The sequence below is a fragment of the Lutzomyia longipalpis genome, chromosome 2, assembly GCF_024334085.1.
Source record: "Lutzomyia longipalpis isolate SR_M1_2022 chromosome 2, ASM2433408v1".
Lineage (NCBI taxonomy): Eukaryota > Metazoa > Arthropoda > Insecta > Diptera > Psychodidae > Lutzomyia > Lutzomyia longipalpis.
In genome coordinates, this window is record NC_074708.1 from 23003153 (window position 1) to 23025791 (window position 22639).

The window sequence follows — 22639 nt, forward strand, 5'->3', positions numbered from 1 at the left end:
CATTGGGAGGTACAAAAAAATTATCTTAGAAAATGAAAAATATAGACTTACTTGGAACGCATTCGCGATTGCCGCCGGTGAAATCTTGCGAGGTGTTCTGGTCAGTAGATGAGCAGGTAAATCCTAGGGCAGGATTATTGAATTGAGCTGCTGTTGGTGTCGTACAACTCGTGAGGGTGCTACCAGTTAAATAGGGTGAATAGGGTCCAGTTGTGCCGTAGCCCCAGTGAGAGTTTGCAGTACCCAAACTAAATTGAGACATATCTGTGATAGAAGAAAAATATTTATTGAAATTTTTAAATATCTTCGACTCGTAGTTGCAGAGCTTTTGTTATGCATGCAATTCCTTAAAGTTATTATAAAAAAAAGATTAAATGAAAGTCCTAATTCGGAATTGGGTGGTTACGAACAAAAATGTCGAAGGCATTTTAATTATTAATTTCCAAACCCACACCCACGCATTCACTTCTTGCAACATCTCCTCCTATTTTATTGGCATTCTATTTAGGGAAAAACATACTTTGGCCAAAGTCCAATATTTGCACCAAATTCTGTGCACAACCAGCTGTGAGGTTGGGGGGCGAGGAAGAGTGAGAAATTGCCATGGTATTTTCGTAGTTCGTAAAAAAGGGCAAAATGGGGGAGGTGGAAAAGTGATGGAGTCAGGGTGGTTCGTGGTTGATGATGGTTTGTTGTGTGTTGCAAATTTTTCCGTTCTCATTTTGGGGTGTTGTTTGAAATTTAACAAATTTTCGGGGAAATATTTAATTATTTATTGCCACGACCATCGGGTTTTCATGTAAGTGACAGTATGACGTCAATTTATGCTGCCCGCTTGTGCATGTTTTTACGATATTTATGCTCAAAGCCACCACCTACGCCACTATTATGTCGGAGAGTGTAATAGCGTTATATAGAAAACACCAAATGAATTTTTGAATTTTTGGAAAAAGGTCCATGGTTTGGGGCGAATAACAACGGAAAATGTGCAGCTTTGTCCTATAATAAATTCTAAAACATATCTCAACTATATGTTATAGGAAAGGGTTACATTCTAGAATCTCTAAATATTATGTTATATTGGTGAATTAACATTTCATTTGCGATTTAAGTTTTTAAGATGATTTGCACTTTAAGGCTCATCTCAAAAAAAATGTTAAAGATGTTACAATTTATGTGACACTGAGAATGAAATTCAGCGCAATATTAATTTATTTTAATTATTCAAAAAGCAAAAATTTCCAACACATTCAGATTTAATGCACTAAAATCAAAAATAATTAATAAATTAAAATTCAAAAGCTTCATATATTCATCATTGCGAATTTGCAAATGAAAACTTTTTTCTCTTTTAGTACATATTATGTGGTACGTTGTATGTTCAAAGATAGGATTTTATTCATTTTATCAAATTGAAATTCCTTTCCTATGATTGAAATTAAAAAAAAAATATTTTAAAATTTAGAAAATTAGTTTTAAATATTCACGAATGATCATTATTAATTTAAATTTTGTAATTTCATCTTAGAATAGAAGCAACAAAAAACTATTTGGTCATTTAAATATTTAATTTGTTTCATAATAATTTTGATATAAATATTGCTTTCTGGTTTATTGAATTTCTAAAGCGGTTATATGTATGTATGTACATATGTAAAGTCAAGTTATTTAAAATATTAATTTCAAGACCTATTATGAGACACATCGGTGAAACAAGTAATGACTTAATGCATAAATGCATAGAGGAACTATTCTGTGTTTAATAAAACATTTCATATACCTACACAAAAGGGGTTGCGACGGCAAATGTTTGGACCTATGCGGAGGTATTGCGGGGGTGCAATGCATTCAATAGTCCCTCACTCAATTTCCACAATTTTGTGGATGATGGTGAGGTTGAGGATTTAATATCCGCTATGTCCATCGATTCTTCTATTTTACAATATTGCGTGTGTGCATTTTGTGTTTTTGGCTTTTTCCCCAATGCACCCATACTCACTACCACCCTAAATGTGCCGCTACAGCACTTTCACCCCCCAAAAATGGGAAAAACTCCCTTCGATGTGGTGTGTGTGTATATATGAAAAAATGATGTATGTAGGTATATGGGATGAGCAGGAGGTTTTTACGCTTTTGATTTATAATGGCTCGCCGCCAATCCGACCATTCATTTTACGCGATTAAAAGGGAAAACGCTGAGCGTTAGTTTAACACAATTTCAATTATTAATTGCACTCATTCGCCTATGACACTAAAAAAATTAATTATCTATTGAAAAAAAAAACTGTTTTTCATTCATTAGTTAATCATACACAATTTGTTGTCATAAAAAAATTAAGAGATGTTCGCATTTCGATATTTCTTTGTCATGTTAATATTTCGAATAAAAGAATTGTAATAGGTATATAATTATTTTATACAGTAGGTACAAGAAGTTCAAATTCTAAGCTGCTACTATGTATTTTCCCCAAATTCGCTTTAACCCTTTTTAATTCGAAGAATATTTTAGGCACTTATCTCGTTCTTTTTGAAGATGTAAATAAGAGAAGAAGGGGAAATATGTTATGGGTTTCTATGTATATAAAATTTACGCATAAAATGAAAATTTGTTGTCTGGAAAAAGCATAAGGATGGTTGTGGAATTCCAGTTTGCTGAATCAAAGCAGACCCACAGAGAAAACCTCACTTTAATTAATTTAAAATGCTACTGAAGAGGTTTATCGATATAATCATAAAATATAATACTCTTTTTTATGGAAATAAATACATAATATTTAATCATTTTAATTCATTGTAAAATACACACAACAAAAATATATAGAGATAAAATATGAAAAACCTAAAGAGTACTCTCTAGAATCAACATTAAAATTAATAATGATTTTGGAATATTGCACCCAATATTTAATTATTGAAATATTTCCATTGATTATTGAGGTTGCACCCCAAAATGTTCCTGTCAACCGCAAAAATTATTAAAATGAAATGGTTCAAAAATAGATTAAATATTACATGTATGTGTACAAAACATCCGTTTTATTAAAAAAAAATAACCTGCAGATTAATTTAAATTCTCCCACTTTTGAATATTGAGATTTAACCACTTGTAGCCTCAAAATCGTGCACAAATTGACCTTTTTAATTGAAAAATAATCACAATGTTTTCTCTTTTCATTTATTTTACAATTTTTTACAAAACAGATGTAGAGGTAAGCAGAATATTTTTTTTAATAAAATAATTTCTGAGTTTCATGATGTTTGCAAAAAAATATTAGTCATTTTGGGGCTTTTATGTGGCAGCAAAAGGTATTTTAAAACACTACACTAACCCAACACGACCTCCATGGAAAGGCCCTCAAAATAAATATGAAATGCGGGGGACGTATATGGTGAAAATCCGGGAAAATAGAAAATTGTGTCTAATTCCATAAATAATGCACATATCCTCTGGAAAATTTGCGTGTTCTTAACTCGCTTCATTATATTCATCCGTGTGAATAAAGTATGAGGTATGTTGAACACACGGATTTCCGAAATCGCTACTCAAATATGCAAATATGATGTACACAAAAACCTCTTGCTCCTCTCGCTCTTTATCTACCCCTCTTTCACTCTTACGCCCTTCATCGAATTCTCTTTTGGCACCAAACATCTAAAATTCCAACATCCATATATAGATTTTGTGAACAACCTGTACTACAAATCAAGTTACGGACTTACGTAGATGAAAGATAAAATGGATGCAATAACTGAAATGCTGAGATCTTTTTTTTTAATTTTTAAAATAATAGAATTATTATTAAGTAAAAGTTTCATTTGAAAAATTTTAACAATTTCTCGTCAAATGGGTCATTTGCTGACCCGAACATAAATGTTTATATATTCCCTAATTTAAATTAACTGAATTGTTTTAAAACTTAAAAGTAAGTTACAACTTAAAACATAACAGTAGGACTCTTATTCCATTCTCACTGATTCCCAAACATTTCCCTTTTTCTTATTATACTAAAACTAAAACTATCTAGAATATATTCAACTCAGATTGCTTGCACCCTTCATTAAAATCATATCACTTAGTTTTCATTCACTCTGGTAGTTCTACCTTTCTTGCTCTATATCCTCTTTATACTCATCTCACAAACTCCAACCATATGTATTCGGCGAATTATTTTCGAGGATTGGGGTGGATGTGGTGTAAAGAATTCATGTGAGTTTCCATAGAAGGTGTCTGGGGAAAAGCAGGAGACCTCACCACATCATTTATGTGCACCGTGCAGAATGATTTTATTAAAATAATGAAATTTCATCCAGAGCCATGCTTTGGTATGTTTGTGCCAATATGGTGAAAGGATTAACATAAAGGGAAATTGCATCAAAATCTGAGAAGAAAATGGGAAAAGCGAATATTTTCATGGTGGTGCTCTTGGAAAATTCGGAGAGAAAAGAAATAGCAGAGTGGCGATATAGAGTGACGATGTCGATGCCAGAAATGGTGGAAGAGCGAAACCCGAAGTTGCGGTAGCTCCAACCATGGTTATGTTCGTGTATATTATGTGCATAGCGTAGCAGCTTCGAGCGCTTTCTACACCCACCCCTTGGTTGCCCGTCGGGAGGTATCTCGGCATCATCATCGTCGTCATATTGTAGGAGGCAAATATAGATATTGCGGGGCTCCACCACTCTCTGGTTGGGTTCTGCGGAGAGATGAATGGCTTAGGTGGCGGCAGCGCAGAAGCCAATAGAGGCGCCAGAAGGTGGAGTATCCCGACGCTTTTGGGGGGAAGACGATGGAACGGAAGGTTCTCCTCAAGCGCACACCCACAGAGACAGCATCAAGTCGAGCCAGAGGTGGTGTTATGTTGGATTTCTCTTGTTTGAGCAAAGATTTTCCACCTTCCGGCAGTGCACACAGAGAGCTTTGCAGAGGGCAAAGTAGTGCGATTATGAATGCTGTGGGACATACCAGGGGGGTAAAAGCCACGATGGAAATTTGTTCATTTTCCCTTGTTCTAGCTTTGCTAATTTCGCATTCAGGAAATTCAACTCACAGAGTTTATGTGGATATGGGGCCTAACGAGGGATATCCTTCTATAGCGTCAGACATACCAACGACGTCCTGTTTGAATTTCCAAATGATCACAAGTTTAATTCGGACTTGACTGAATTTTTATATTTTACAAATTCATATAAAAAAAGAAGATTAGACAAAGCAATTCTTTTAACTCAAAATAATCTTTTTTTTTATAAAAAAGATTTTCTTAGATTAGGAAATTTTCTCCATAGAAGTTTTTTTTCGAAACTTCACTGTAATACTGTTTAATTAATGTAATTGAATTTAATTTCTTTACTTACTTTGGCAATTTCCAATAGGCGGCATCCGAAATCCAGACAGAGGATCCGTTGGGAAGTGAAAGGGCCGTTGTCCGAAGGCAAAGTGGAACTGCTGCTGTTGCCCTAAAACAGATAACACTTAAGCATCAGTCTAAATCTTCTGTTCTCAACTATTTTACAAGATAAATATGTATAATAAAAGAATTTTTGCATGAAAAGCAACCACCCTTTCCGAAAGGCAAACCCCAAACCACGGGATTTATTTTAAGTATCATGGTGTATGGACACAATCTCAAACTCTCCAAATCTCCCAGAAATCTCTCGTTTGTGTTGTTAGAAAAGTGAAAAGGGGATTTTTGCTCGACAGCTTTTGAGATATTTATATTGGGTCCTGTGTGACCAGAGCAGCTGTCGCGAATGTGGCTTCCGCATCCTGACACCCCAGCAGTAATGGGGAAAAGACAGACACAATACAATTAACCCCACTCTGGTGAGAGAATTTCGTGCAAAATTTTGTCTCTTCCACTCTGGCTCAATAAGATACGACAAAGTTGCTTTTCACTCCGAGATAGTTTTCCCCCGATCCTCACCATTTATTTTATTTCAATATATATTGCTCAGAGTTGCATGAGACAAAGGGTCCAACATGATTTCTCCATAAATTCTATATACACATAGAATAGGAGAAGCATACAATTTACAAAGGATATATTGCTATACTGATGTGATAATGGAAAGTTAATTCCCTGGGTTATTTCTCCAAAATTTCACCATACAATTGTGTGGAATTGAAAGTAAGTCAAGCATGCAAATAATTTTGGATATACGGCGGAGTTTCCTGAAATAAAATGGTCAAAGGATAAATGAGAAAATTCTATGGAAAAGTATGCGCCCATACAATGAAAATAAATCATTGTCAAATTATAATGGGGTTGGATGCTTTAAGAATAAATTTCTATATAGCGTAATGAAAAGGATATTATTTGTACCTACATATATCTTTAAATTTATCAATCAAAATTTTCAGCAATGAGCCAAATGAAGGTTAACTAACAAACTAACTAAACTGGGCAAACTATATACCTAGTATATAACTTGCATATTGGTAGTATAAGTTGGAATGTAGAGGTGAAGCCTCTCATAAGAAATACCTCACATTGTTATCTAATTAAGTTGCAAAATACAGTTCAGGTGGAAGGAAGTGTGCGGCATAATTAATTAAATACGCATTTCATTATTAATGCAGGAACCATATCGGAGCTCCACTCCTTGTGTCCATCTCCGGTTTATTTGGCATCCGCTGGCAAATCGTGGAAGAGTATGAAGTTGTTGGCTCACCAGATCCTTGTGAATCATCCCCTCAATGCCTGTCTTCATTCATTACCCACTCTGGACTCCCCCACATCACAAAACTATATACTTTAGGGTCAATTACAGTTTGGAGATGAGTCCACTGAGAGGTGCTCGTGAATAATTCACAATTTCCTACCGACAATCCTCTTCACTCCTTCTCACAATGTCGGGCTCCTTTTTGAACCAAATGCCAGTATGTAAATTTCATTACACTTCCCTCGACAATGGAATGGTCAAGTTATTTTAATTTATATTAAACGTGAAGAAGTTACTACTAATATATATAAGGAATTTATCTATTTCGCCGAAGTTTTAAATTTCCATTAAAAAGCGAGAGTTATTTTTGTAATTTAGAATCTATTAAATTGACTTTATATATTTTTGCATAACTGTATTTTATTCACACACATATAGCTATTAGGAGATTTTATGTAAATTTAAAGCCATAGGTATACATGGCGTATAGTCTGAGATTTTCCGCTCAAAATAAAACAATCAGAGTGTATGTATGTATGAGAAAATGAGCATTTCGTTGGGAATTGGCATAAATTTCCATCTGATACTTACTTGTCTTTGATCGGGGCTCCCGTGGTCCGTCTACAGTAACTTTAATGGCTTTGTTGTATGTCGCCACCTGAGGTGGACTCGTTGAAACTGTTATCGTGAGAGTGAAACTTTTCCCTGCAAAATGCAACGAAAACACAAAAACTTCATTAGACCACTCAAAAAGAGGAAGTGGGTGGTGAATTAAAATTGAATTTCAAAAGCGGAAAATTGTCCAAAAGCGACACATTTCACAATAAAACTTTTGATTGCAACCACATAATTGTATGTGCAAAATCCGGTGGAAGTTGCCAAATTGATTGTCAATTTTTGGGGGTAGGTACGGGAGCTATAGAGATCAATTTTCGGTATGTGAAAATGAATGATGAAGGATAATGGGCAATGAAATATATCTATTTGGGATAAAATTGATCCAATGATTTTCCCAGGAACTCAACCGCTCAGCAAAAAAATGAACAGTAGTAATAATGCACAGTAAAAATTATACATATGTATATATGTAGATAGGTACATTAAACCAACAAATTGGGCAAATATTTTGATGTAACAAACATGCAGAAATGTCGGAAATAAATTGAAATGTTGTTATCAGTATGATTTCCGCCACAGAAAGCTTTCCGATTATTATCACCCACACAATGAGTTCTGATATTATTTGCCAGTATAGGCCCAGGAAAATTGTTATTAAATATACCTACTTTATTAAAATTGCCTACAAAAAATTCCGTGTATTCCAGGATGTAGTCTTATTGAGCTAATTTTAGCTACATATTCAAATCTTCTTTTCTATTAATTTCGTATTTTAGCTATAGATTTTAAATTAATCACACATCGCTGAAATGTTATAAAACGAACGTCTTGGGGTAATTTTTACATCATATTATTATTCTCATCTAAAATAATATTTTTTTTAAATCACTAAAAGCCATTAATATGAAATTATTTTCAATATGTTATCATTGGAAACGTTAAAAAAATATTCTTTTCTTCTACCACCGATCACTGTACCAAAGAATCCATTAAAAAGTAACATTCTACGATCCAATCGGTCGTTAAAAATTCCACTAAACCGATTAATAGTTTTTTACCAATCCATTGAAAATTAATAAGATAAATAAAACAGCATACCAAAGCGCGACAGATTGACCAAAAAATGTTGTTGGTAAAAACGAGCAACAAAAAAAAATGTTCAATTGACCGCGAAAAATCATGTGCGGCTACCCTCTATTTTGCTGCCAAAAAATAAACAAACCCCTCAATTTTGATCGAGATGATGGTGAAGGTGGATTGAGTATGTGGGGGTGGTGTGTCTATGTGTAGCGAGAGAGTATTTGGATGAAAAATACGAGTGAATTTCCACTAGCACACAGGAATTGGGTTGAGGGCGGAAAAGTGCAAACAGTGAGTATTTTCAGCTGAGGGAAAAACCACACACGGGCACATTCGGGGTGTGCAAATGAAAAAGTGCAGCTCGGAAAAATGTTCCATGCAGTTGTAGTTGTGTGTGGTGCACCACCGACCACCACCCCAAACCCCATTTCCAGGAAAATTCTGGTACATCGTTGTCTCTTTCGCACCACCAGCACCGAGAGGGTTTAATGGAAAACGGTTGCACTTTTGCCATATGTGTTACTCAAAGGGTGGTCTGATGTGTGTGTGTGAAAGAGATGCAACAATGGGGGGAGGACTTGGTAAAATGTGAAAATCCTGGTGGCTCTGGCAATGTTGTCGGTCTGTGGGCTTCTATTAGGCTTGGATTGTGTGCTACCTCAAACCAAAATTCGGAGTACGCGGTTTGGTTTGTTACTAAAAATGTTGGGTGGTTTTTTTTTATCCACAATTTTTTTTCACCAGCCCGGGGTTTCACCCCAGACTCTGCATTTTAGCTCACTCAGTGGGCGCGAATTCAGCAAATTGGGTGGGTTTTTTAAACTCCAATCCCCCATCGTGGTGTGGAAGCTCCAAATGAGAGTCGAACACCGCTTCACGACGGATGATGGGAAAAAATAGCCACCATGGCCGGAAAGTGAGGCACAATTTAGCGTGAGGTTTATTCATTTGGTACATTTTGGGGACAAGTGAGATACCGGGGCTGAATGGAACCGCAAATACATGAAAAGTCTCCGTGGCCCCCTCGTTTTTGTCGTATCCACCACCACCAACGGTGTTTTTCGGGACACCACTTTTTTCCACTATCCATCAACACGCTCTTCTATTTACTTATTTACACACGGTTTGTTGCTGTGAACCGTCGTTTTTTTTTTCATTGCCTGCCTTTTGGTGGTATTTACCAATTTACTTACACCTGTCCAACAAACCAAATGCGAGCTTACAGACGAGGTGCAAAAAAAACATGTACGGCGTACTTAACTGCGGGGACTAAAACCACAGAGAATGCTTTATCGCGGCCACATTTGTGGTATTATGTATTTCAATATTTTTCTTTGTAGATTCCGTGGCAGTGGTGGCAGTATTGCAAAAACTCTCCTTATTTTATAAAACTACTAAAGGTATTCGAAACAAGCAACGCCTCTGTGCAGAAGGTAATTTAAAAGGTCTCATCCCATTTTGTAAACTTGCAAAAACACATAAAACATATCGATTTAGAATGTTCCCCAATGGGGGGAGTTTCAATTTGAGAAACCTATATATAGGAAAGTTAACTCTTTAAGCAGAGAGAAAATGAAGGCAATCAATAGAGAACCACCCTCATCAACCTTCCACACCATCTCCCAGTGATGATGTGGGTTTATATAGGCACCTTTTGGCGCCCCACATCATGATTGATATCATGACACGTCCACGAAATGGTTTACTGCTGCGAGGCCTTTCATCCCTCTCTCTCTCTCTACCTCTTTTTGGGTACACTTACCATCAGCAATTTCAGTACAGAAAGGCAACTAGGGATTATGCTTAAAATTCATACAGAGTCCAGTATAGTGTAGGTAGAGATACAGTATAGAAAAAAAAAACATTTTCTATATTGAGAAAAACTGACATAATATGGCTGATTTAATAAATCTAACATCCTAAGCTGTATAAAAAATCAAATTATATCTGCTATATCTGTTAATATGACTACAAAAAATTAAGATTTTTCTTGATATTTGAAAAAAAAATTGTAGGCATATGGTCTAGGAAGTTAGGTCAAGATTATAAAATAGGATCATTTCCTGCTATGCTGTATACCTTCTACAAAATATATCATCGTAATATGAAGAGATAAAAGGGATTCAATGAATTTTAGGGATTGAAAAGGACCAGCCCTGTGCAAAGCATAATGTTATTATCACGGTGCTAAAGTGTGTAATGCATTAAATAGATGCGAGCTATATGCATGTGAATTGTTTCATTTTCGAGACATGAGGTCAAAGAGTGAATAACGATAGATGGGAGTGGGTGGCTAAAGCTCGACACACACATACACACACATCCCAAAATGTGGGGCGTTCGGTGGGGTGACTTGAAGGGTAGTTGTGGCATGAGACATTGAAGTTGTTCTCTGGTGAAGGCATCGGTTTGATTTGAGGTTAAAGGGGTGAACCGAATGGGGGTGGTGCACGAAATTTATCCATACACGCTACAATGTGGAATATGTGTGAAATAATTTCAACCACTGAATATATATACCAAGGGAGAATTTCACATCCTGGCACTGTTTGTTGCCACTGTATTATTATTATTATTATTATTGTTTACATATGCTGATGACAGGACTTTTCTCACTCGCCCACGTCACTAGCACTCTTCCGAATCACCCGCGGATAAATATGTACGCGCTCTTACCTTTTACCACCCTTAGCGCTAGCTGACGCCTTTTCGTGCTATCATCGACTTTGGGGGTTTGTTGCTTATTTTATCCGCGTGCCACCCCCACAATCTACTACCTCATTTTAAAATGCCCTTTTCGCAGTAAGCGCGTGTTACTTTGCCCTGTGACTTCTCATCATGGCACCGCGAAATAAATAGAACGATGGATTTTTGAGGTTTCTATCGCGATAACCTTTATAGCTTTTAGATTTTTTTTAGATATTTCAATTACATTTTCCAAGATTTTTTTTTTTTTTTTTTTTTTGTGTAACTCCTTTTAATTTCACAATCTGTTTTACAATATTTATAACAATAAGTGAAATATTTTGTCGTATATGAAAAATGTCTTCGGAGAGATACTACCCAGTGGTAGCACCCTATATTGGAGTTTTCATTTCATCACATGTGTAACAAAAGATATTAAGACAAAAAACTATAAGACATCTAAATAACATCTAGATTGACTACGCGAGATCTTTTAAGGCGTCTTTTATAACGTTCCTTTAGGAGTTTCTTTGCAAGTGGGTTTGTGTGATTGGAGATTCTCTCTTTATATTTGGGCAGTCTGTCTTGAATTTCCTCCTGGACCGTCAGCATATCTACACCTCCTCTAATAGCGTAATTTGAGACAAACCACGGCGCTCCGGTGATTGTTCTGAGGTACTTGTTCTCAAATCTCTGCAGAATCTCCACATTTGAATTTGATGCACTCCCCCACAACTCTATCCCGTACATCCACACGGGTTTCAGCATAGCCTTATAAAGCAGCAATTTGCTATCGAGTGACAATTGTGATCTCTTCCCGACCAACCAATACATCTTCCTCATTTTCTCACTGAGCTGCATCCTTTTCTTCCAAATGTGTGTCTTCCAGGTGAGTCTCCGGTCCATGTGCATACCGAGGTATTTGGCACATTCCGCAACAGGCAATTGCACATCATTTAACTTAACTGGAGGGCAGGTGTACTTTTTGAGGGTATATGTGACGTGCACTGATTTGGATTCATTTGTCCTAATTTTCCACTTGGTAAACCACTCCTGCAGACGATTTAATCCCTCTTGGAGCATACGAGAAGCTAACACGGGGTCCTCATGTGATGCCAGCAGTACAGTGTCATCAGCATAAGTTGCGATTTTTGTTTGAGGTGTAGTTGGGATGTCTGCAGTGAATATGGAATACAAAACGGGGCCCAGGACACTTCCCTGTGGTACCCCCGAATGAATCTCCACCAATCCAGTGAGCGCCTCTTTCTGCTTCACAAAGAAATGTCGTCCCAGAAGATAAGACTTCAAAACCTCACTATGCTGGCCAGGTAGTTGTTTCTCGATCTTGTGTAGCAACCCCTCGTGCCACACTTTGTCGAATGCAGCACTAACATCCAGAAAGGCGGCCGAACAATACCTCATCCTCTCCAGATCCTCACTGATGGTGTCCACAACTCGATGAATTTGCTCCACCGTAGAATGCTGCCGCCGGAAACCAAATTGATGGTTGGGGATCAGCTGTCTCTCTTCAATGATTGGCCTCATTCTCTCCAAGAAGAGCTTCTCAAATGCCTTGGACAGGACAGGCAACAGGCTTATAGGCCTATATGATGCTACCTCCTCCGGTTTTTTCCCAGGCTTCGGGATCATCATAATCTGCGCTATCTTCCAAAAGCTCGGAAAATGCTGCAATCTCAACACCCCATTGAAAATGTGTGTGATGTGTCTGATGCACTTGAAAGGAAGCTCCCTGAGGATGCGACCCGTTATCAAATCATATCCCGGGGCTTTCTTTGGATTGATCTGTTTGAACACTGCCTGGACTTCTTTGGGACTAAAGTACTTTATACGAGGATCATCTGCGGAGGAATCAATTGAGGCATCAGTAGATTGGGGGAGCGCTGACACTCCCATGTCCCAAGGGGTGAATACCTTCTGAAGATGCTCAGCAAACGCATGCACCTTCTGTTCGTCTGTTCTCAACCATGAGCCGTCCCCAGCCCTAAGTGGAGGATTTGGTTGCTGTGGGCGCTTTAAGTACTTTGTCGCCTTCCACAGGCTATAATCAGTGGCCTGAGTCGGGGTAAGATTTGATAGATATTCCTGCACCGAAATATCTCTTGCATCCCTGAGTACACGTTTCAGCTCCTTAGCAGCCACATTCCAGGCATGTTTATCCGCAGGAGATCTGGTCCTTCTCCAGATGCTTCTCAGCTTCCTTTTGGCAGCAATCATCTTTGAGATATTGTGTGGAAGTGTCTTGTTGGACTTCATTGTGCCACCCTCCGGTGTTGCGCGCCATGCAGCCTGCTGTATTGCCGTCGTGAGCTCCTCGACACTCAACTCAAGATCCTCACTCGTCTTCAGAGGCACATTCAGTGAGATGAGCTTATCAAGTTCATTCCTGAATAAAGTCCAATCGGTCTTCTTGTTGCTCAGCGTAGGTGGTTTTTGAGTTCTTTGAACATTCTCATGCAAAGTCAGCAAAATGGGTGTGTGATCTGAAGACAGATCCAAAAGCGATGTCATCTTGCAGCGCCCACCATCAATCCCCTTTGTAACAAAAAAGTCCAGGAGATCTGGTATTTTAGCACTATCCGTTGGCCAATAGGTAGGATCCCCTCCACTAAGAAACGATAAACCGCCATCATTGATTGCCACCATCAACTCTCTGCCTTTACATGTAGTTAATCGTGAGCCCCACATTGTATTTTTGGCATTGTAGTCACCGCCAGCAATAAATCTTGAGCCAAGTGTTGCAAAGAATTTCCCATAGTGCTCCTTTTTGTTGTTGTGTCGTGGTGGGCAGTAAACTGATGCCACCGCAAGCGTTTGGCCCGAGAGATCATTGAGGTGCACACATGTACCCTGCAGATAATCCTCTCTGTAATTTTCACCCTCATAATGCTGAATTTTATTGCTAATGATGACCGCCGAACCACCATGGCCCTTCCCATCCGGATGATTTGTGGCATAAATTGTGTATCCAGGGAATCTCGCGTAGCTTTTGTCTGTTAAGTGAGTTTCAGAAATTAGCATCACATCAATATCAAATTGAGTTAAAAATACGCGCAGCTCTTGTACATGTGCGCATAATCCGTTGGCATTCCAGGTGCAGATTTTTATGTTGTCCAACATCTTATGAAAGTTTAGCGACTAGCGTGGTTAATAGGGTCAGAACAGTATCCATTTTGCTCATTAATCCTATCATTGCTGACTTTAAATCATCCATGTCGTTCTTGGGTTGTGTTGACTGAGTGGGGTGATTCTCAGAACATTGACAACCATTTTGCCGTACAGCATCTGCATATGTTGATTCTTGTGGTGGGACATTGTTGATATTCGGAGACGGAGGAGGCGTGGGAACTCTCTCTCTAGTCGTCCTCTCTCTGAGCGCAGGATACAGCTTACGGCGAAGCTGCACATGAACAGAGCATCCTCTGTAGTTGGCAGGGTGATTTTCATTGCAGTTCACGCATCTAACAGCATTATCCTTTTCCTTTCTTGTGCATTGGGTGGTGTGGTGATCGCCCAAACATTTAACACATCGTGGAGCACGAGTGCAGAAGGTTTTAGTGTGATTGTAGCGCTGGCATCGTGTACATTGTGGGATCTCCCTCCTGGATCTGGGAGGCTCCACGGTAACAACAGTGTTCAAAAATCTCGTTACATCATAAATATCCTTGTTATTCTCCTTGGTAGCAAGGTCAACAAAAAACATAGGTAGAGGCTTTTTAGTACCCCTCTGTCTAACATTACAAACATTTACTGCATGGTGTCCAGCTTCCAAAAGCCCATTTTTTATTTCTTCGGGTGCCGTGAGTGCATGTAGTCCTTTTAGGATCACGCGGAAGTGTCTCTCCTTTTTAAATTGATATGTATGTAGTTCTATGTTTTTTTCCTTCAGCTTAGCTAAGACACTCCTATATAGCTCCACTGTAGAGATTTGCACTTTTACTTGATTTCCAGAGAGAACTTTTAAAATAAAAGCTCCATTGGTCAATTCTTGCAGTTGAGATTTGAGAGGCGCAATATGTTCAACCTTGTGCACAAAAATTGGTGGCGGTCGAGGTTGTTGTCTTGACTCGGCACTTTGGGCATTATCATCTCTTATCTCATCTCTCAGTTCATTGTTGACATCCGATGACATTGGATGATCCTCCTCCAAGCCGGAAAAACGATTGCTGGTAGGCGCTCCTTGCCAGTAGTCAGTTAGTGTCGGTTGTTTAACAGTCGGTTGTGATCCCCTCAACGGAGGACTAGATCCTTTTCGTTTGCTGCCACTAGCAACAGGTGTCAATTGCGTAAGATCTGCATTGGAGCCACTCATCCCATCAGTCGCCGGCATGGTAGTAGCAGGTGTCCAATCGGTGAGAATAAAAAAGCTCAAAAACGGCCGGCACAGGGGGGCCCACGGATAGTTTTCGCCCTATAGTTGTTTTCCGTGGACTCCTGCGCCTGAAAATATTTGCCAATTTTGGCTCAAAGGCAAAATATATAAGAAAATTGCCCAAAATCCAGGAGCTTGTCAAAGCTGTGTTTTTAGTACTTGCCTGGAAGTCTGACACTTTCCAAGATAATGTAAAATTTTTCCATGAGAATTATTAATTCATATTTTAGTTAAGCTGGATCTAAAAAAAAACCCTCACGCTTTTTCTTTTTCCATGTGTATTATATACCTACATACATTTAAAGAGGAAATCATACGAATTTCAAAGTTGAATTACAACGTAGAACATCAAGTCTCTCATTGAAGTGCTTTGAATGTGCCCATACATAGGTATATGTACATATTGTGACGAAATTTGCAATCGCTATTTCGCCTTTAGCCACCCCCAATTCAGTACAAGAATGAATTCACTGAGACTTAATGAGTACTGATAGAATTATTTATTTCGAGATAAAAGTAGGGTTTATTAAAACAGCATTTCTACATCTTGGAGCTGGATATAAGGTCTGCATCTTCACTAGAGGCCTAAGGTGTCCTGGATAGACATCCTGTATACATCCTTCTACACGGGGGGGGGGGGGGGGTTCTTGGCGTGTAGACTCCCTCTCTGGCTCCTGAGACCGCGCTTTGGTCCTCACTGGCGTCTGTTTTCGTCCTATCGTGGGATTTGGCGCGTTGATCACCTCCTGGGATTCTTGGGCACGTCAAATAGTCCTGTAGGGCTTCTTTAGGACATCTTCTTTCAGATGGGAAGCTTGTAGGACTCTCCCTGTGTGCATAAGGTCTCACACTCGACCTTCTTCTGCCTGGAGACGGCAGGAACACTACATCTGCCTGGAGACGGCAGGAATTCTCACATCTGCCTGGGGACGGCAGGAACTACATCTGCCTGGAGGCGGCAGGAACTACATCTGCCTGGAGACGGCAGGAACTATTACATCTGCCTGGAGGCGGCAGGAACTACATCTGCCTGGAGACGGCAGGAACTACATCTGCCTGGAGACGGCAGGAATCCTAATTACATCTATTTGGCGTGGCGTACCACGGCAAGGCAAAATTGGCGCATCTCATCTGGCGCGTCCCACAGGGGGGGGGGCAGGATTTCCTCAACTAGGCTGCCACGGTATTTCTCTTCCTCAGCCTTTGATCCATGCCTCTGCTGTTTGCCTTAAATCCTCCTTCTAGTTCATCCTTCTGGGAGGGCTGGATGTGCTCTCCTTGGAGGTCAAATATGATCTCTCCCTAATCGCGATTCTGTCGCTCTTTATATAGCGTTTCAGCGTGAGAATGTGAGGTTATGTTGCATTTCAGTTCCATCCAATCGTTCCCATATAACACTTCAAATTCAAACACATTGACGGTTAGTCCTAAAATGCGTTATTTAATTCATTAATTCAACTTGTGAGAATTTCTCTCTATTTCATTTTCTAAACTTCCCGAAATTCGTAACATTCTCCCCCACTAATTCCGATCGTCCCGATCGGTTATAACGCTTTGGTATGCCGCAGGACGAACTCGGTACTAGTCTGAATTTTTCATCTTTTTGGATGACGTCATTTAGCTTCTCCTGCGTCGATTTAGAGAAGAGTAAAAGAGTCCTTCCTCGTAATTTATTAAAATTCTCTACAGATCATCCTTCACTTAAGCCTAGGGAGACTGGAGATAGCTTTGGGCTCAACAGCATGTTCTGGAGCTTCCATTCGATCTTCTATCGAATTCTTTCGCTCGTACCGGGGTGATACACCTCACCGGGAGCTTAATTGGGGGATGCGTGAGTAATGCTAATTCCTTGGGCTGCATTACTTCAACGTCTACTACAGCTGCCTCCAATGATAAGGAACGGATAAAATTTCATTGGCAGCTTCTGAGGGACTGCTTCAATCCTCTTCAATGGCTTCACTAGGGCCACGGCGGTGTCGGTTCGTCTGGAATCGCATTCCAGATTGGGGGAACATCCTTCAGGGGATTCGACAGCGCTTGCAATCCTTATTGGCAGTTTCCTCTCTTATTCAAACCACTGTAGCTCGTGGTGACTTCTCCTATGAGAACAATTCATTCATGGAGGAATATTGAGCATTGCTCTGCTTAAAAGCTAATAAAAGGAAATGGGAGTAAACTCGACCATTTCATGACCATCTTAATAACAACGTGCGAAGAGGTAAATGGCGGAAGAAAAGGATCCAGTGTCTTTGATCAGAAAATCCCAAATCGTCTCTAACGTCCTTCAGAGGTTCCAGAATCTTGGTGCATGTCCACTGTAGTGATCTGTGGGGCATCTTCAGGGTGCATCGCAAAATTCCAAAGTGTCTCTGTTCCTCATCGTCTTGGTTGGTTCTAATAATCTCAGTCGGAGGATTTCTTCTGATCCTGACGAGTGTGGGGCAGCAACAAATGGTCAATAGAACAACTCTCTTTAGGAGATTATCAGAATCTCATGAGTTGTTGTTCGTGCTCAACCGCATTGTGCGGGAGATAGTGGGAATGTGTGCAGATATTGGGGAATTCCCGGTGGGATACATCCACAGGGATGGAGCTATGGCTTCTACATCCTTCTGCAATTTACTCTACGGACTCTACGCGAATCTTGGCCTTCTATCTCCTAAAATTCATCAGTGCGTCATCTTTGATTCGCGGAGTGTGAATTCATTTACTTTTTCTCGATTCTCATCAACAGTGCTCTAATTATCTCATCTTTTGGGGTGGAAGCTCAGGTCCGCACTTTTGAGGATGTGGGTGAATCCTCCGGGCCTGACATCCCACTTCTGACACCATTGTGACGAAATTTGCAATCGCTATTTCGCCTTTAGCCACCCCCAATTCAGTACAAGAATGAATTCACTGAGACTTAATGAGTACTGATAGAATTATTTATTTCGAGATAAAAGTAGGGTTTATTAAAACAGCATTTCTACATCTTGGAGCTGGATATAAGGTCTGCATCTTCACTAGAGGCCTAAGGTGTCCTGGATAGACATCCTGTATACATCCTTCTACACGGGGGGGGGGGGGGGGGGGGGGGGGGGGGGGGGTTCTTGGCGTGTAGACTCCCTCTCTGGCTCCTGAGACCGCGCTTTGGTCCTCACTGGCGTCTGTTTTCGTCCTATCGTGGGATTTGGCGCGTTGATCACCTCCTGGGATTCTTGGGCACGTCAAATAGTCCTGTAGGGCTTCTTTAGGACATCTTCTTTCAGATGGGAAGCTTGTAGGACTCTCCCTGTGTGCATAAGGTCTCACACTCGACCTTCTTCTGCCTGGAGACGGCAGGAACACTACATCTGCCTGGAGACGGCAGGAATTCTCACATCTGCCTGGAGGCGGCAGGAACTACATCTGCCTGGAGACGGCAGGAACTATTACATCTGCCTGGAGGCGGCAGGAACTACATCTGCCTGGAGACGGCAGGAATCCTAATTACATCTATTTGGCGTGGCGTACCACGGCAAGGCAAAATTGGCGCATCTCATCTGGCGCGTCCCACAGGGGGGGGGCAGGATTTCCTCAGCTAGGCTGCCACGGTATTTCTCTTCCTCAGCCTTTGATCCATGCCTCTGCTGTTTGCCTTAAATCCTCCTTCTAGTTCATCCTTCTGGGAGGGCTGGATGTGCTCTCCTTGGAGGTCAAATATGATCTCTCCCTAATCGCGATTCTGTCGCTCTTTATATAGCGTTTCAGCGGGAGAATGTGAGGTTATGTTGCATTTCAGTTCCATCCAATCGTTCCCATATAACACTTCAAATTCAAACACATTGACGGTTAGTCCTAAAATGCGTTATTTAATTCATTAATTCAACTTGTGAGAATTTCTCTCTATTTCATTTTCTAAACTTCCCGAAATTCGTAACACCCGCGGATAAATCACCCGCGGATAAATATGTACGCGCTCTTACCTTTTACCACCCTTAGCGCTAGCTGACGCCTTTTCGTGCTATCATCGACTTTGGGGGTTTGTTGCTTATTTTATCCGCGTGCCACCCCCACAATCTACTACCTCATTTTAAAATGCCCTTTTCGCAGTAAGCGCGTGTTACTTTGCCCTGTGACTTCTCATCATGGCACCGCGAAATAAATAGAACGATGGATTTTTGAGGTTTCTATCGCGATAACCTTTATAGCTTTTAGATTTTTTTTAGATATTTCAATTACATTTTCCAAGATAATGTAAAATTTTTCCATGAGAATTATTAATTCATATTTTAGTTAAGCTGGATCTAAAAAAAAACCCTCACGCTTTTTCTTTTTCCATGTGTATTATATACCTACATACATTTAAAGAGGAAATCATACGAATTTCAAAGTTGAATTACAACGTAGAACATCAAGTCTCTCATTGAAGTGCTTTGAATGTGCCCATACATAGGTGTACATATACATGAACTATATAGCAGTGCACTTCAATTGAAATTTGAGGGTGAATCTAGCAAATGAGTTGGACACGGGAGAGAAGAGAAGCTCAATGATGGATAATTTACGCGATAGATTGATCACCGTGAGTTCCATACCTCAATCACTCTCACCCGGTGGCTCTCATCCACGGATCTATTCACTGCCCAACACCGCGTGCATCAACCCCAAAAAGTCCAATCCCAATGACTCTAAACGCAATGTGTGCACATTGAATAATATAATGGACGAGCTTAGCGCATTACTTGAAAACCGTTTCAGTGGAAATTGCGGAACTATATTATCGCAAGGGATGATATAAATGGTTGCATTTTCTCTCATATAAATGGGTATACCCCATTGGAGTGGAGTTCCACATATACATGCGGGACGAGAGATGGTTCTCCCTTGTGATATTGAGTGCACTTGTCTATTGATGTGAATTTTCCATTTATTTGTGCAATAATGTGCATCAGGCATTAATGTTCTATGATACATTTCGAAACAGTAAATCAGAATAAGGGTGGAAATCTGATGGATTGCAAATGCTCCTGAGGGTAGAAAAAAAGAGCCATGGAATGTAGCGTATAATGAAAATCCATTTATCGGTGCCGCATTTATTTAACCATTTATTGTCACGCAGTTAATAATATCTATTTGTTGCTTCTCATTATGTGTTGATTCACAAACTATATGTAGTAGGTATCAAGTTTAATAAAGTGATTTGGTTAAAAAACTTCATTGAATGTACAAAATTTCATAATATTAATGATACAATCCTTTTTTGAAAAAATGGACCTTTTGGAAGAAAATTTCACGGAAAAGCTCCGTGAAAATCTCTGCTACAACTATATGTCAAATTACATTTTTTTTATTTTCACTCCATTTTCCAATTTTTAACTTTTTACTGCAAATTATCCTTATTTTTATTTTTTTGTAATTGTTTGAAATAATGATCAATGTTTCAAATCAAAGAACAAATCTGATTGACTTTGAGGATTTGAAGAAGAGGGACAGGATAAAAAAATATATTTGATTAAATGTAAGCTTAATAAGGAACAAGGTGGTACTTAAACAGGAGAAGATGAGTTATTTGTAAAATTCATCCCTTCTAAATATGCAAACATTGAGTTAATTATGAAGCTGTCATTTCTTTTGTCAGCAACAAACGTGGCATTGTGAGAGCAACATAATTTAAATTCATGGTGAAATATTAAGCCTCCTTTTGAGTATATCTCAGGCAATTGAAAGGAGGTGGTACTACATACATGCTGATTTCCCTTTTCGCGTGGCAAGAGGAAAAGTGTTTGCAAGTGTGGCATGAATGTGGGGGGGAAAATGAATTGGAGACGTGTGTTTTCGACGATATATTTAATTGTCAACAACTGGTGACACTATATATAACAGAAACACACCATGTGAATTTGGGTACTATTGAGGGTGAAGGGTTGAAGGAGTTTGTATTGAGTGTTTGTGACATGGCGAGCTATACCTAGAGTACACACAGAGTATTTGGGAGAACACACATGGAGTACCTTTCTCGCACGAAATATGTGGGGCGCTCCTCCAAAATAATATATAAATTTCACATTCGAGACATGCCAAAGAGAAGTAATTTGTCACCGTCCCATTCCTTTTCTGTTGTTTTTCAAATTAATACCACGCGTACATGAGAAAATTTTCCGTGCGTACACAAATTGTCTTCAGGCAAATGCACACAAAAAGACATCATTGCTAAGGGTGACGAATAGGAATTAGGAGTGTGGTTTTTTGTTGCCTACCGAGTACAAAATTTTAATTGAATCCCGAAAAATTTTCCCTAACCGTCTCTTTTACCATCATTAATTGTTTCAATTGATAAATAGTTAATTAAAATCCGTCTGCATTTATCACAGCATATGTGTGAAATGGAAGACATACAGCCACGTTCGAGAAGCACTCACCAATGCCATTTATTTTATCAGAGTCAATTCAACACTTTGATGAGTCACCACACCACATTCAAAATTAATTATCCTTTGTCTTGACTCCGTCAACCCTCAAAATCCCATAGCATCTCAAACACCAACAACTCTGATTAGTGCGCATACTGGAAGGAAACTAACCCACCCAGACCTCGCAATGCAATCAGAATTATCTTCCCATCGTCATTCGGTACGGGGACAATAGAACTTTTGCCTATCTTGTGCACTAAATCGTTTTGGAGTTTCCATCCATGCAAATCCCATATAGTGTATAGGCGCTTTATAGCACAATATTCAGTCCTTTTTCATACCTACAAAACAATTGGCTTTCTCAAAGAACTCAACTTAACACAATATACAAAAAAGAAAGATGGCTTAATAAAACTATTAGATTAGCAATTAATTAGGTACTTGTGAAGAAACAATACCTAAGATTTACGCTTTCTGTTTTTTTTCAAACAATATCGCAAGTCTTTGCAAAATTCTCACTAATGAATTCAGTACATTCATTCTATATTAGATGTGTAGAAATGACAGGAATTCTTTCGTATAAATTCAAAAAATACGAAAACCCTGATACAATTTATTTTTTATGAAATCAAACCACATTTCACACATTTCACCAACAACTCGATAGTTGTAGCGAACAATTTTCCGGAATAAAGGGAGGGGATGAGCACCTGTGATACAAGGTAGTCACACCTGAGAGCAAAATTTACCCACTTGTATGTTGTGGAGGAGGCGTCCAATGGAAATCACTCTGTCACCCGTTGAGAGGCAATTAAATGGTCACGACATCTCA

General features: G+C 39.3%; 1 protein-coding gene across 2 annotated transcripts in view; it reads right to left on the reverse strand.

Annotated features, from left to right (window-relative positions):
- Nucleotides 1–22639, reverse strand: part of LOC129789635 (runt-related transcription factor 3) — a 34120-nt gene that overhangs the window by 2032 nt on the left and 9449 nt on the right. Inside the window, exons 3-5 of one of the 2 annotated variants that reach the window (XM_055826608.1) lie at nt 7252–7365; nt 5353–5454; nt 52–264 (exon numbers count right to left, since the gene is read on the reverse strand). In XM_055826608.1, the coding sequence (XP_055682583.1) occupies nt 52–264; nt 5353–5454; nt 7252–7365 (429 nt within the window). Of the gene's footprint in view, nt 1–51; nt 265–5352; nt 5470–7251; nt 7366–22639 lie in introns of both variants that reach the window. The other variant, XM_055826610.1, reaches the window with a different exon arrangement.